This window comes from Nicotiana tomentosiformis, chromosome 2 (assembly GCF_000390325.3).
Source record: "Nicotiana tomentosiformis chromosome 2, ASM39032v3, whole genome shotgun sequence".
NCBI classification, from domain to species: Eukaryota; Viridiplantae; Streptophyta; class Magnoliopsida; order Solanales; family Solanaceae; genus Nicotiana; species Nicotiana tomentosiformis.
This window is the reverse complement of record NC_090813.1, coordinates 24492079-24508765: the sequence shown is the minus strand read 5'-3', so window position 1 is coordinate 24508765 and position 16687 is coordinate 24492079. Positions and strand designations below refer to the sequence as shown.

General features: G+C 34.7%; 2 protein-coding genes across 3 annotated transcripts; both read right to left on the bottom strand.

Moving 5' to 3' along the window:
- Window positions 1-5742: 5742 nt before the first annotated feature.
- Window positions 5743-6765, bottom strand: LOC104112786 (thaumatin-like protein). Its single transcript, XM_009622803.4, has 2 exons — window positions 6609-6765; window positions 5743-6492 (listed from the first exon to the last, which is right to left on the bottom strand). Exons 1-2 carry the CDS (start codon window positions 6670-6672, stop codon window positions 5819-5821), a joined length of 738 nt encoding a protein of 245 aa, XP_009621098.1. The 5' UTR covers window positions 6673-6765; the 3' UTR covers window positions 5743-5818.
- Window positions 6766-9855: 3090 nt separating this feature from the next.
- Window positions 9856-16032, bottom strand: LOC104112787 (uncharacterized). Of its 2 annotated transcripts, none has more exons than XM_009622805.4 (8): window positions 15858-16032; window positions 15327-15382; window positions 13274-13417; window positions 10985-11058; window positions 10821-10875; window positions 10689-10751; window positions 10476-10603; window positions 9856-10326 (listed from the first exon to the last, which is right to left on the bottom strand). In XM_009622805.4, exons 1-8 carry the CDS (start codon window positions 15904-15906, stop codon window positions 10248-10250), a joined length of 648 nt encoding a protein of 215 aa, XP_009621100.1. In that variant the 5' UTR covers window positions 15907-16032; the 3' UTR covers window positions 9856-10247. The 2 variants fall into 2 exon arrangements, with proteins under 2 accessions (XP_009621100.1, XP_009621099.1); XM_009622804.4 differs by having other exon boundaries at window positions 10821-10878; window positions 15858-16016.
- Between the last annotated feature and the right edge of the window lie 655 nt (window positions 16033-16687).

The following is a 16687-nucleotide window of genomic DNA, read 5'->3' as shown; positions in this document are numbered from 1 at the left end:
AAACGTTATAAAATGACTCACATAATTATAAAATGACTCACATATATATATATATATATATATATATATATATATATATATATATATATATATATATAAGACAAAAAAGTAACAATATAAAAGTAACTTAATTGAGTTTTGTCTACTGTAATCACTGACAAGCACAGCTAATTAAGCGCTTCCTTGTGCAGCACATGAACGCTAGCAAAATAATACAATATGACTGGGATATGCATGTGATTTTCTGACTGGAATTATCTATTTTAACAGATAATCAATTCACCTGATTCCCTGACGCGAACTAGCCGCCACACAGTGTAACTCGTCGTATATGATTCAGGATTCTTAAATAGGATTTAACAGCCAGAATTTTAACAATGTATTTTAATATATTTCTTAAGAAAAATATAGAGTTTAAACCAAAATTATTAGTTTTGGTGGAATCCATAACCTAAATTCTATCTTTGCCCCTGAATTTAAGCCATATTTAGTGATAATATAAATTATTTGTATTATTATCTTTTTACTGGATATGGAGTAATAAATTAGCTACTCTCCTTTTCCATGTTACTAATTTACTATTATGAATAATTATCTATAATTATTTTTTAAATAACCTAGGTATGTATAATTTTTTTATATTATCAGTATGGTATCATGCATTTGGCAGTGTACCACGAGTGTGTCCGTTTGTCCTATGTGTGGCTGTGTGCAACTTGAATGCATCAAAACTTTTGTAGTTTCAAGTGAAATACTATCATTTTAATTGTACATATAATGATTCGGACGGTCCATTTTTTTTCTTTTGAAAACTTATTTTCTGAATAAACTTAAATTGTTTACTCTGTTTAAAACTTTAAGGCCTACACTTTTTTGTTTAATTTAATACATTAAGACTTAAATGTTCCCATATCATTTAAATTACGATCCTTGTTCATTGTATTAAAAGGATATTCATGTATTCTATATGTATACATGAGTTAGAAGTAAAATATATTACATTCACAGCTGGAATTTGTGTGAAATTCCAAAATTGGTACTCCATTAATTTGGGGCCAAACATTCTCTTGAACAAGAATAATGGTCAAAAATAAGGGATCGATTTGATGGTATTTGTCCTTCGGAAAATTCTAGGCATCACTTCTCTCTTGACACATTTTTGTGTTAAGAAGTGCAAGCTCATATTTACGTAAGTTGTGTTAAGAATTTGATATACTTCTAATTCTAATGGGACTAAAGAATTCCAAAGCGAAAAGAATGGGACTTTAATTTGAGAAGGCCCTTGAATTCCTTCAGTTGGATTCTTGAAACCAATAAACGTGGTGCACAAAGAATAATAATGTTCCTTTATTATTTCATGATTGATTGATTTATTTTCAGAGTAAAACTAATTTAACTTTTGATGGCTATGAATACTGAAAAAGAAAGCCTGAATACTGAGTAGAGTCGGAATGGACAACATTCATATATATAATGTAGACTAGTTTGGGATTGAGTTGTAATTGATTGATCGAGTGAGGAGGACTCCACCAATGTGACAAACATAGTCGATCCTAAATTCGGATAAAGGGGGAGAATTGTGGTAGATTAATTTTCTTTTTTATATAATTTACGCCATTAGGAGGTATAGTTCTTATATTGCTCACCAAAAAATTACAGCATAACAGAGGGGCATCAACCTAGCCTCTATTCAACAAAAACAATCACTGTAATAATAACCAGGGTCGTATACAAGTACAAAGATCTGTAATCTATGTTATAAACACTCATATGATCCTATAGAAGATTACTTCCCTTGTACATCTAATTTATCCAAGATAAACCAATGCCAAAAATAAAAAAATTATGACAACATGTTCCTCCTTTGCTTATGCCTTACTGAAGCCATTTGAGCCTTGTCCATCAAATAGGGTCCAGCAGCGAACCTGAGCAAATCTCTAGGATTGAGGAAAATAGATTCATTCTCCTCAATGCCCCATTTAGCAAGAGCATCTGCTACTTGATTAGCCTCAATGTTGGATCTCAAAATTCACACGTTGAAGTAGTTGCAGTATCCAAAATTATATCATACATTTGCCACGATAAGCTTGCGTTCCCTTTAATCATATTGATTACTACCATAGAGTCACATTCAAGGACGATGTTTTGAAAACCCCGTGAAATATACTACTTCACCCCCAGCCATGTTGCCTTTGCCTCTACCAAATTGCTACTGCCCCTTCCCATGTTATATGCAAAAGCCAAGATCAAATTGCCTTCAGAGTCTCCAATAATACCTCCAGCCCCCATAACCTCTTCCCCATTCTGACTTTCATCAGTATTTATTTTCACCCAGTTGGAGAGAGGTTTTGTCCACTTAACAACAAAGTATTCAATCTTATGGGAGAGTGAAAGAACTTGATCACAGATGCTAAACAAGTGCTCATGCCACTATTTGCTACAATGGTGTTTAGATATAGACCATCTTAAATAGTTTCGAATTTGATACTTTTCTCTAGCCCTTGAAATTCCAGTATCTCCAATTCTCTATACCTTGATGCACATCTTGCCTTCCAAATTTTCCAACAAATTACAATAGGAGTTATCCTCAACCATTCTTGATGTATAATATTTTTGGGCTTAACTGACCACCATCTAATAAACATACCTTTAATGGGGATAGCTTCCTACCTGATATTCAGAGGAGTTCCAAATGTATTCCACAAGTCCCTTGTAAGTTCACCGGCCATAAATGTATGTTGAATTGTTTCACCATCTGAAACTCTACAACAACAGTACTTAAAAACATAGTTCAGGCTAAATTTGATCACCAACCTCATCAAAGGGCAACTTCTTCAACAATCTCCGGGCCAAAAAGGACTTCTTAAAGGGAAGACGTTTGTGCCATACTTTGTGCAATAAATGTAGTTTATCTTGTATCTTTCTTACTAGGACCCAGGCTGAAGCGATAGAGAAATTTTCATTAGGAGATGGCATCCAGATAGGTGAATAAGAAACTGTTAGAAATTCATGCAGATGCAATTGGTCAAACTGCCATTTGCCATCCATCTTACAGGTTGTCCTCTTGGAGTGTTCTCATAGGAGATAATTTGAGCTATCGCCCCCATACCTGTCCAATTATCCCACCAAAGGCTTGAGTTGCCAACATTAATTTTTCACAATAAGTTCTCCTCAACTTTCTCCTTTATTTGGAGCATTTTTCGCCAACAATGTGATTGTCCTGTCCTCCAAACCTTCTCGACTAGATGTGTTAACCTACAATATTTAGTGTAGAGGAAATTGGACCATAGGGTGTCGCACGTCCCAAATCTCCACCATCTTTTCATAGCTAGATCATCACTAAAATCCTTCAAATATCTAAACTCAATGCCTCCTTCTTCAGTTGGAAAGCACATCTTAGACCAAGAGCTCCAATGAAAATTTTACTTACCCTCTGAAGTACCCCAAAAGAATCTAGCAATCTGTCTTTCAATATATTTAAAAGAAGATTGATGAGTCTGTTTAACTACGAATAATCCTTTGGTACTGAAATAACAACTTGAACAGAGAGGAATAGATGTAGATAGGGGTGGCAAATGGGGAGGTCGGGTCGGATATAAGCGGATCAAAAACAGATAATATAAAAAACAGATAAATTATCCGACCCGACCCATATTTAATACGGATAAAAATATGTTATCCGACGGATAATATGGATATATATATTATCCATGACTTCTTGAATATGATCACTTTTGGGAGAACCCCTAGTCTCCCAAACTTGAGAAGCCCCAATTTGAGGCTTTACAAATGTAAAAATTAAACTCATTAATTATCCATTTTCTAAGTGAATAATATGGTTCTTATCCATATTCGACCCGTTTTTAAAAAGTTCATTATCCAACCTATTTTTTAATAAATAATATATATGGGTGGATAACTATTTTCTTGTAATCATTTTGCCACCTCTAGATATAGAGAATAGAGCCTCAACTAATTTTGGGATTTAGGCATACTTGATTGATTCATTAAGGAGGCCATGTGATGGTTTATTGAGGCTAAGCAAGCAAAGCAATTAACCATCAATTAAAAAAATGAGTAAATTTCATGGGTGGTCATTCAACTTTGTGTTCATTATGCAAATGTCACTTTTATTCTTGTTGTTATGTAAAAATCATTCAACTTTGTGTTCATTACCCAAAAGTCATTTTTCTTTCTTTTGTTACAAAAAATATTTTACTTTACTCTATTTTTCACAAAAGTCACATTGGCCATATTTTATAATACTTTTATTTGACAAGTCTATTATATCCTTGACATTATAAATTCTCTCATTTATGTAATACCTTCTATATTATATACTATATAATATATTTTTATTTAGGTATTTTACTTATAATTAAAATAATTTTAAATTATTTTATTTGTTATTCTTATAATATATCCATACATTTAATTTTTTTCATGGCACTCAATTTGTTTAATCATATACAAAACATGAACATATTTTAAATATAAAAATGATAAAAAAAATATATTTATTTTTTAATACTTATTTAAAATAATAAAAATAATTTTTTTTAACAAATGATAGTTTTTTATATTCAATAAAAAATTTAAAAGAAGTTTCAAAGATATTTGTGTTTAATATAAAAAATTTTAAAGCTTTATCTGTTAATATTATTTATTTGAAAGTATTAATCTAATGTGTCATTTTGATAAATGTGGGTATTTTATTTATTATATTAATGGGTATGGCTTGACTGATAAATCAATGAACTTTGATTTTTTAATTTTCATTAAACATATTTCATTAAGCATGATTAAGAACGTGGACTTGAGATTTGTTCACGGTAATGTTACTGATAAATTTAATAATGCTACTTATATATCTTGAAAATTAATATTAAGAAAAAATTAAATGTAGGAATATATTATAAAAATAATAAATAAAATAATATTAAGTTATTTTAGTTATAAGTAAATATCTGGATAAAAGTATATTATATAGCATATAATATAGAAAGTATTACATAAATGGGAGGATTTATATTGTCAAGGGCATAATAGACTTTTCAGGTGAAAGGTTTGTAAAATTTGGTCAAAGTGATTATTGTGATAAATAGAACATAGTAAAATATTTTTTGTGTAACAAAAGAAAGAAAAATGACTTTTGGGTAATGAACACAAAGTTGAATGACTTTTACTTAACAAAATAAAGAAAAATAACTTTTAGGTAATGAACACAAAGTTGAATGACCATCCATAAAATTTAAGAATGAACTAAAAAACTCTAGTCATGCAAAGCATTGAGCAGGTCCTGGATTTCAAGGGCAACATCTCAAGATACTGAAGGTACCATCGATTTTTTGCGTCCAGCTTTTTGTGTGTTTTGCTCTTGTGCATGTTACCAGATTATACTGATGTCTAATTACTTTGAGCTACATGAACTTTTTGAATCAATTGATATCACCAATGGTAATAAGTTTTTACAGTCATTTTAATTAATCTTCACCGGAATAAGAATATAATGATTTGTTACTAGTCAATATTACATGTTGAACATGTTGAATTCGTGATCTCACTGATGTCAATTGAGCTACAGAAATAAGTTGGCCCGAACCATTTTGGGACTGAGACAGACATAATTGATTAATGGTATTGTTTGGGTGCAGCAAATTTCAGATGGAGTTAATTTCAGGATGGCTTTTTGTTAATTTACTTTTCCAGTATACAGAATCCAACTCTTAAGATTGTTCTCCATTGTCCTTTTAAACTACTTTTTTCCATTAAAACTGAATAACAGAATTACAATAAAGCTAGACAAAATATAAACCTCTCACTTGGGAGGACAGAAACTTACCAAATATCTAGAAGCCCTACATGTGTAAAGACTGGAAGCATCATCAAAAGCATAACTATAAGCCTTTGGGCAAATAGCCTTAAACAGATGAGCAAAAACAGTTGGTTTGCAAGTTTTAGGATTTGCATACTCTCCTGTGCAGCAGTATTTTGGTGATTGTATAGCCAAACATGCACTTTTGCACCCCACCACTTTTTCTCCTGACTTAACTTCCAATGCAGATGGGCAACATATGTTTAAATCAACTTCACATTCTGCTATTCCACAACCAACGCCTCCCCCCACAGGTTTCATCGATACAGGCAAGTTAAAGCCATCGACTAAGCTCACATCGTAGAAATGTAAGGGCGAAGTCGATGAGCCTAATGTCATTTCTACAACAGTAGCCGGGGGCTCACCTCCCATCCCCCGGCACTGTAATTGGCTACCACAGTCTCCTGTGTCACATTTTCCTTTCCCATTCTCGTCGAAATGGCAATTCTGTCTGCCCCATATTCTACCCGACCACTTCTCAGGCACGTCGAGGACTATTTGCTCGCCACTGTTGAGGTGAAAGCCGCCATCTTTTAGAATAGTCTGCCCTGCACCGCCAAGAATTCCTGGCCATATGCTCTCCTTGCAGTTGTTTACTAGAATAACTTGTGTTCCATCTGCAGTCACATGAAAAAGAAATAGTGGTAAAATTAATTAGTCTAATTTAATTTATTTTTCCTTTAGCATTCAGTTTAAATAAGTCGAGAAAATTGAGTTAAAGTTGAAGAATTACCAGTGCTAAAAAGAAAGAGAAATATGCAGAGCAGAATATGGAGAAGATAAGGTGAAATAAGCATTTTGGAAGTTGGCTCTACTAAGTAAGAATAAGAGCTGATGATCAGTTTTCTGGACAAGGACTCAGTTTTTAAAGAACAAACATAGTAGGGAACATTCCCCTTTAGGTGTGAGCGCTTGTGTTAGTTTCTTTTTCTTTTTAGTTCTTTTAATTGTTTAATATGTTGTTTTTGTTTTAACGTTATCTTTGGAAAGAAAAGGCATATATCCATTGCTTCAAGTGGAGGACTTGTACTTACGCTGTTTTAAATGGGAGTGGCAAATATCACATATATAGTTATAGTTTGAAGAAAATGGTCTAGGGCTTTACAGGTCAAGATGAGTCATCACTCACCAGATGTTTGAATTGCATTAAATAATCAAGCAGATAAGTTTGGACATCATTGCTTATTTTCTTCCAGATTTTCGGTAACGTGAATGCTTGCAAATTTAACATATATATTTTAACTGGGGATTAAGTCGAGCAAAATATTTATGGGGTTGTATTGCTGGTTCCAAACTCGGACAAAGAAAGAAAGGCGGATTTAAGTTAATGGACAACCAAATGATGAATTTTTTGTATATCGAGGGTTTGAATGGAGCGGAATGAACATGTACATATAGAATATTCATATAACCATCTTTATTCTTAACTAGTTTGAGATTAAAACGTAGTTTACTGAAAATATTTAGTGTCTTGGGCTAATCACAATTAGCTTATTGTTCATCACAAGGTCCGTGGGGACGGGTTAAGTACGACTGTTAACTGGGAAGCCATATCTTTGGAATATACATAATATACATGCACATAAAAGCGCCTATTTCGTTAGCAAAATGGCATACTAGAAGAAATTGGAATCATGGGATTGGATATTATTTTCAACATATTCACACCTTGTAAATTTTTTATTTGTATTCATAATTAATTATAAATGAAAAAAGAAGGTAAAGAAGGAAGATTCATTTTATACTATTTTACTCAAAAGAGAGCAGATTAAGCGAAACTAGAAGCAAGATTATTTTTATTCTAAAGAGAAAATCATTTTAACTTTGCAATGGTGTGTAGTAGAAGCTATCTGCTGAGCCTTGTAAAGGAAAAGGGTGGTCTCTAAAGAACTGTCTACTAATTTCCGAAAGAGGAGTCGAAAAGAAATGATATTAATACTAAAGAATATTATTCTTGACAAGGAACATTTTTTTTTGGCTGCTTAAAGTGTTAAGCTATACATCACTTTCATAGTAGCTAGAGGTAAGATTGGAATCTGTCAAATCCGACCAGCGCCTACTTGTGGGTAAATATATAAAAAAATGAAATAGGAAAAAACAAACACATTGAAAAGAAAGGAGGGAAAGAGTAGAGAGAACTTGGAGAAATGTATAATCAAAGTCTATACTGCTGCTATATCGATCACAACTAGTGTGTACATGGCCGGGTTGGTTCGGATTTTCTAATTACCAAACCAAATCAATTGTATCGGGTTATTAAATTTAAATACCAAATCAAACCAATAAAAGTCAGATTTTTTAATCTTGATTTTTCTCGGGTTTTCGGGGTTTTTTTCCATAAAATCTTCATAGCGCAAAACGTAAAATTTGTGCTCCAAATATTTCTTTAATCCTAGTAAGACAGAACTATATAAGGTATTTTTTAATAAAATAACACAAATATGATATGAGTCATGGCATTGTACTAAAATATTCAACAATAAAGATAATAAAATCGCATAAAATAAATATTATTAATAAGCCATAATGAAACAAACATAATTTAAAATTATAAGTAATAAGTACTATTATTTACATGACTAAACACTAGAAGAAAAATAAGTTATACATTTTATCTAAACCATGGAAAACTAAAAAATAGATATCTAATACTATTTTCATTCATAGTACAATTGAATTGAATGTCTTTAATTAGCATTAGTATTGATTTGATTTTGGTTTAGGATTTATTTGAGTTACTAATATTTATGAACTATAAAACTTATTGGAGCATCCAAAAATTATAAGCCCAAACTTGAAATAATACGTTAAAAGATAAAACCATGAAAAAGCTTAAAATATTTATAAACTACACTATCATAAATATTTTTATGTATTAAATATATTTAAAACTTCTATATATATAATGTCGGGTTGGTTTAGTTTCGGTTTGACTTTTTTAAATTAAAACCAAACCAAACCAAATATGATCGGATTTTTTTTTCCAACACCAAACCATAGTCGGGTTTTTTTTCTCGGTTTGACTCGAATTATCGGGTTGGTGCAGTTTGTCAGTTTCATTTGTACACCCCTAATCACAACAACCGGAAGTTAATCAATCATACATGATTTTCAATTTTTTTTTAGAATTTAGAAGTTGCAAGAGAAATATAATACTTCACTGCTCCAATGTTTTGGTCTAGTGTTAAGAGTACATTACCCTGTGAGAAGGATAAGAGGACGACCCATTAGTCATCAAATTATTAACAGCGTGCCAATGACCCCAGAGATTTCTTGATTATTAAAAAAAAGAAAAAAAAAATAATAATAATAATAATATATATATATATATATATATGATAGAGTAGAATCAGTAGGTTTCCCAGTAAGGGACAGAGGAAAAAATAGAACGAACAAAGATAAGTAAAGTAAACAGAAAACAGATAGTATTATTGAACTATCGCAACAATATCTCGCGTCTTATGTAAATGTCCTAGAGATCCATCCAAGCAACTATTGGAATCAAACGAAATGAGGTTTCCTCTCCTTTCGCAAGTATAACTTGCCCTAAAAGCAAGGGTCAATGGAAGTTAAATGGATTTAAGCAAGGAACAAAACATTCATGTTTTGCTTTATGTTAATCACCAAATTTAGGGCCAAGTCTTTATTCGAGAGACCTATAAACATTTTAATAGCAATGCAAAGAAGCTCAAAACAATTATTTTGCATATCAAACTACGTGGAAGGCTTACTTTCAAGCCCTAACACTTACCTCTTCACAGCAGTGATCTGCAATTCCTCACAGTTCTTCATATTTTTTGTTCTTTTTTGATAAAAGTTGTGTCTAAAACAAGCACCTCGACTAATCCACTGGGTACCTCCACCGACCCCCTGCATATTGTCTTGGTTTCTAGTCCTTTGCATCACAAGTACACTATTACATTTGAGTGTCAAATGCTACCAACACCCTCCAACAATTGCGTGCATGATAGATCCAGAAGTTGGTGTACAAGAACTCACTTTTCTTTTAATGATTCACCGAAAACAGAGATTAAAATGAGGTGATTCAGTGAATCAAAGATGAGTATTCCACAGATGGACGAGATAGAAGTACATAATAAGAATATACTTCCCTGAAACAAAATCTCAAATAAAATGCTACTCCATCACCAGGACTTAACTAGTTAATTAATCTTTACTCCCATCCACTCGACCTGTGACAGCTAAATCAGGAGCTCTGGCACATGTCTGAACTTCTATCTTCTGTGAACGCTCTAGTTTGCATATTGGAATCTTTGCCACCACTTGACATCAAGGAATTGACGGAAGACTCAGAAATAATGTATCAAAGTCAGGGCTTACCGATCTTCCATAAAAGACTCCTGATGATGGTTCATTGCAACTCATACGAGGAAAAACTGAAACCTGATCGTCCCTCGTTTGTGGATTTTAGTTCTAACTTCTGAAAAGGGCTGCCAAAATAAATTCAATCAGATCCTCATCAACTTTGGAAGAATTAAGTTCTGACGTGAGAAGCTTACAGTATTCGGAGAAGGTTCATGAGCACATTGATAGGCAAATATATAGAAAAACCATAAAGAGAAAGAGGTAAAGATGGTACCTGCTATTGGGATCATAATAGAAGCCATTGATGGAGCCATCACTACAGGAGAAGCACACATAGTAGAAACCAGCGATTGTCAACCCACAGTCTGTTCCAACATTTACGAAGTATTGTTCTTTCCATCTCTGCACACCCAAAGTTAGAATGTCACATCCCATGAGCTGCAGGCAAGCTTCCTTACCAAATAATCAGTAATAGAAGAAATGTTACCATGAATATGTATGGATAGTTACTCAGGTCCAGTGATTTACCACCATCGACCTCCACTTGGCTCTGGAAAGGGCAGAAAAGATCAAGAGGGCTGAATATCTGGCATTTAAAGGAGAAGCTTTGACTGCTTACCAGAAGGGGTGAAAACGATGGAAACTTGGTCCAGTGTTTTATATCATCTTCCGATCTGCTTATAAACCAAACCAATTAGCTAAACTTCTATTTTTTTTTTTAAATTAGTCAAACCATTTGGAATGGATATTGGTCAATGTAGAAAGCGAAGGAAAAGAGCATACGTGGCGCCCCATTTGCCAGTGAAGAAAGTATAGTTCTTGGTGTCAACAATTTCTCCTTCCCAGAAAGTAACTACCTGGCGATACCACAAGAAGTGGTGTTACCCTAGACATTTTGGAGGTTTGCACATGACATATAAAAAAGCACTCAGAACAAATTGGTTAACACTCTTTCCCGAAAGAGACGAATAGCAGAAGATAAAATTTCAGTTACATGCTGAAGACTAATCACAACTTGACAAATCACTCCATGGTAAGCTTATCCTCAATGGATAAAAGGCTGCTAGATATTAGAGAGTTTGCACCTAGCTGTATGTGTGTGTTGCCAGCCATCAACAGCAACTCTACAGCTAGAATGTATTCTGAATTAAGCAACTACTTGATTGTTGAAGGCTGATAAACAAGAGATTCGAAGGGTCAGACGAGGAGATCCAGCTTCAAGTAACCACACTTACACATTCTCTGTTGTCAGCATTACAGTTAGAGTGTATGCAGAATTAGGTAACTAATTGATTGTTGAAGGTGAAGAACAGAAGAATGAGGTTGAAGGTAAGATAAGAGAGTTTTGACCAGTGAACAGTACTCACATGTGTTGAAGAAAAGATTGAAAAGCTCTAACAAGAAAATAACATTAAAAAGAAAAATTAATTTGTGTGAAAATCTTGATCCAAAAAGAGGTATAACTGCAGAATCTTTGACAATGATTATTCATTTCTGAGAGTTCCTTTCTTACTTTCTCGTGCATTAAATCCAGGTTATTCACACATGCATTCCGTCGGAACACAAACACTATGTTTTGGCCTTAATAATGTTTGGTTTGTCATATGAGCTAAAAGTTCAAGGTAGACACCAAATTTTTATTGTCTATTTGACTTCTCTTTTGCCCCACTCTCCATTCACAAGGTTCTAGAAAAAGGGCCACTGTACTAATGATGGTTCCAAAAAATCCAATATGAAACACTGGATCAAGGACTTTAAAATACGTCCACTCTTTTATCTGAAAGAGTTCCTATAGTTCACGCTTTGTGAGATATGATTCCAGATGAGATCTTTACCTTATAAAAAAGAGAGACATATGATACCAGATGAGTTAGGTACAAAAGTCTCCCAAGGGAAATAAATCTACAAAAGTATCAAGTGACAGAGCTATTAACACAATTCATTATATCTGGACTAGAGCGAATTAATAGAATCCATTGAATTCCAATTCCAGCCTCCACCCCCACCCCCCAAAAATTCTGAGTATTGAGGATGAAGTAATCCTGTTCGTGAGGTTTCAAAGCCTGTGGTTTCTTGTACTGCGTTACTCTCTTAAAAAAAATACCTCAAAACTCAAGTTGGTTTTGATCCAAACTCCTTTATGCATATAAGGGAATGATAAGCAAATTCCAGAGCCGTTTTTTTTTCGGGGTGTGTGTGTGTGTGTGGGGAGGGGGGGGGGTTCATCTATTGGGATTTGGGCGAAGGAGATCAGGGGGGGATGGGGAGAGAGACTGCTCTTATGCAAAGAGTAAACAACAACAACAACAACAACATATCCAATGCGATCCCACAAGTAGAGTCTGGGGAGGGTTGGGTGTACGCCAGACCTTACCCCCACCTTGTGTAAGGTAGAGAGACTATTTCCGATAGACCCTCGGCTCAAGAAAAGCTTTTTCAAAACAAGTTTGAAAAATAAAAGAGTAAAAAAAGCTCCATGAATAGCTGTTCATAACTTGTTTCCCTTTTCTTTCCTGGGCAGTGAGGTTGAGAAGCCTCTTCTTTTATGTAATAGAGGCTGGAAACATTAGCATGCAAAGTCCAAAATAAGATCTAAAGATACTAAGAATAGACAGCAAGCAAAATCATCAACAGCATTTTCTAAACTGGAAAGGAAAAGCATATTAATATTTTCTCTGCAGCAGAGAATCAACAGCAGACAACCACATAGAGGAAATTTTCTTCAACCAGAAACTCTTGGATATATTATTTAGACTGTCGCCATAAAGTGTGGAGTGATTTTCAAAGTATCCCGGATGAAGAAGCGAAAAGTATAGGACTGCAATACCACTTGGAATGGTAGAAAAAAGACAAAGTAGACCAGTTAGATTAAGAACCATCTTCGTTCACTGATCAATGACATTTCAACTGGCGTCCTTTCACCAGTGTAATTTCATATGAATGTAACAAAAAGGTTCAACCACTCAAGAGATGTCTATTCTTTGATGTAGCTTCAGATTCATGTATCAAAGAAATTTAATGAAGAAGCAAAGAGATCTGACGCTCATTGAAGTAAAAGCACAGGCTTCTTACTGGTGTATCTGCCATAGGAACATTAAGAGCTTCCATTGTACCACAGAGATACCCATGATCAAGGTCGCAACCTTGAATTCGCACATTTACTCTCCAAGCTTCATCTTTTTGTTGACTTGAGACATTCTGAGTCCCAGAAAATGCCTGGAAAAAAAAAAAGCAATGCAGTGAGCAATGATGACACTTTTCACCTGTGTGACAAGCTGAACAACCACAAACTTTAAGTTCGAAAGCTTCAAGGCTAGATTAGTAGCCAAAAGGTACTACAATCAGAAGGAAGGGTTGAACCACCATGATACCCTTTTCACCATTAGCCTCAAGTGTGGCAGAGAGAAGCATGCCCCCTTGCAGCATTTGATCAGTGGACTGTCTATCAGATGGATGCCCACAATGCTTTTTCATGCAAGATGACTTTTTTAGATGGCCTACATGGCTTCACCTCAGGGTTATTACAGCTAGGAGAAGAACAAGGTGTGTAGCCTTTTAAACCACTTTATGGTCTCAAACAAGCTTCAAAAAATGAAACTCGGAGCTCACTGATGCTTACTGAAGTTAGATTTCAATCAAAGCAAGCATGACTTACTGAAGTTAGATTTCAATCAAAGCAAGCATGACTTACGCTCTGTCCACAAGAGGTTAGGCAATCACTTTCTAATCATTGCCATCTATACAATTTGGATGTGATACAACAAGCAAAGAACAAAGTACAATTTTGAAATCAGGGATAGGGGAATTCAGTTTCTTCTCTGGTATAGGGTTTGCAAGAACACAGAAATAATCATACAACCAAAAAAACAACGAGCAGATTTATTGACCAAAGATTTAGGCAAATAGCAGCACCGCACATTGGTTTCCAGGTTTGGAATCAAGAAGAATTTTCATCCCTCAACTTGAGGGGGAGCGTTGAATGTCCAGAAAGATATTGTGGCTACTGCTACACTGTATCTCAGGCGACAAAAGAATGAAAACAACCAACTCATAATGGAATCATAAATAATTGACTAAAGTGTCGATTAGTTGGTTAGAGAAATTTGCATAGATCATTTTCTTTTCAATTCAGTTTTGAATTTCTTCCCCTTTTTTGCCTTTTCTCTTAAACAAGCTCTCACGCTCATTCCTTTCCAATTGTGTCACGCCCCAAGTCCGTGGCACGTATTGCCCGCTTTGGCTCACTAGATCTCATGGATTTGTCCCTTGGGCTATGCTATCATCAAGCCCAGCATGCATACCATGTGAACTTATGTTATCCTTATAAAGCTCTTCAATTTCCTCTCTCATTTGGATGTGGGATTCCCCTAAAGTGACATGTTCTTCAGAAGCTTATCAGTCTGCTAGTCCTGCTTGATCCGCCCTTGTCAGCTTGCCCTCCCTCATGGGCATCACATTCTTTCCTCCCCAGGGACTGAGCGTTCTCACTGAGGTTCACCCCACTATCATACTGAGGAAGCGCGGGACTCTGATACCATATACCTAAGTCCATAGCACGTATTGTCCATTTTGGCCCAGCAGACCTCACATATTTGTTCCTTGGGCTACGCCATCATCGAGGCCAAAAGCGCGCGTATAATGTAAACTTGTGTTATATCTTATAAAGCTCTTCACTTTCCTCTCCCATTTTGATGTGGATTCACCTAAGGTGGCATGTGCACCCTTCTTCTGAAGCTTGCCAGCCTAGAAGCATGCCAATTTTGCTTACCCGCTCTCATGGGCGTCACAGATTGATCATAGTCTTTGACTTAACATTTTTTGTGCTTATCCGTCTCACCCACTCCTCTCTTGTTTGATCATACTCTTCAAGTTCTTAAAATATTACTTTGCCTTACTGTTCTTGCCCAAACTAATGAAAGATTCTAAGTAAAACCTTGTGTAAAAGGACGAGACAGGAAAAAGTCATCTTAACAAACTGTCTAATTGAAGACAAAAACAAGAAGGTTACACTAATGTTACAGGACAGTATCTGTACAAGTATAACATCGCGTAAATTAATGGGAAATGCATTTCCAAATAAATGAAATGATAGAAACAGAAGGAGAAAATGACAGCGAGAGTTCACCTGTCCGACACTCAGAAGCGTACAGGCTGGAGGCAAAGTATTTCCTGAAGTTGCACCTTTGTAGTTGAAAACAAACGAGCATTTGAGTCATGCAACAACTACTTACTACTTAGCAAACACAATCACTTAATTTGACACCAAAAAGTACAAAACTTTAGTGAATACTAAATGCTAACACTATGACAATTAAATATACTAAAATCAGAAATTGAAGAAATCCAATTCAAATTACAAGCAAGTTACACATGCCAAGAATCTTAAACTATTCAATCTGGCAAAGTGAGTGGCCCAGATCCTTTCAAAAGTATCTTCAAAAAGATGCTAACTTTGTAAATTAACCCACATTACGCTGATTAAGTCAGGCCCTAAATTTTAAGAATCTCAGTTTATGTCCATAATCAAAACTGTAACTTCGATTCAGAAAACAGAGTATATATAAAAAATACACAGTAGGTAATTTCAGCTTCCAAATTTTTTGATGATATCAAATAGTATATCTAAAAAGCGAGAAATTTAGTGCAAGTTGAGTACCTGAAGGCTGGGAAGGCGTAGAAGAAGTTTCCACCACTCTCACGGGCATTTTGCGGTCGCCTTTATATTATCCTTTTCAATCGCACTGAGAATTGAGAACCGGCCTGAGTCGCAAATTAGGCGGAATGTTCATCCATTGGTAACTCCACTTTTCTCCAAAAACAAAGGAAAAAAAAAGATGTATTATAAAATAAAGACGTTAAAAGTAAATAAACCGAATGACGGAAGATTGATATTTTTATTCAACTTCAAACTGTTTGTATTTTCATAATGAACTGAAAATTTCTCTATTTATAAAAGAAAGGAAGTAGCTGCGAGGCTTTTCAGGAAGTAGTTACAAGACTTTTTCTGAGCTGCTTGTAAGCTGTGTGCATGAGCTGCTTGCAACCTGCATGTTTAATAAGAAGCTGCTGCAAATCATTTCATTGAGTTGCTTGCAACCTGCCTGCATCAGCTGCTTGTAAGCTGTTTGCTCAGCTGCTTGTAGATAAACTTCAACAGAGTACTAAATGGATAATCTTCTTCAGGAAGATTATCTATAGCGGAGTAATGAATGGACATCCACAATATAATATTTTCATAACACTCTCCCTTAGATGTTCATTAAAAGATAATGTGTCTCGTTAAAACCTTACTAGGAAAATACCCTGTGAAAAAAATCCTAGTGAAGGAAAAAGAGTACACATATTTAGTAATACGCATTTCTAGTTGCATCATTAAAAACCTTATAAGAAAAACCCCATGGAAAAAAGCTTAGTAAGGAAAAAAGAGTACAATATGTATTTCACTCCCCCTGATGAAAACCTTGTTTCAAATATTTAAGTCTCCGC

Bases quoted from the DNA above. Each gene is read 5' to 3' on its own strand.
- LOC104112786 (XM_009622803.4), bottom strand. From the start codon at position 6,672: ATGCTTATTTCACCTTATCTTCTCCATATTCTGCTCTGCATATTTCTC. The intron at 6,493-6,608 runs GTAATTCTTCAA...ATGTGACTGCAG, and splicing joins TCTCTTTCTTTTTAGCACTG to ATGGAACACAAGTTATTCTA.
- LOC104112787 (XM_009622804.4), bottom strand. From the start codon at position 15,906: ATGCCCGTGAGAGTGGTGGAAACTTCTTCTACGCCTTCCCAGCCTTCA. The intron at 11,059-13,273 runs GTAAGAAGCCTG...TGGTATCGCCAG, and splicing joins TTCCTATGGCAGATACACCA to GTAGTTACTTTCTGGGAAGG. The intron at 10,752-10,820 runs GTAAGCAGTCAA...TGCCCTTTCCAG, and splicing joins CATCGTTTTCACCCCTTCTG to AGCCAAGTGGAGGTCGATGG.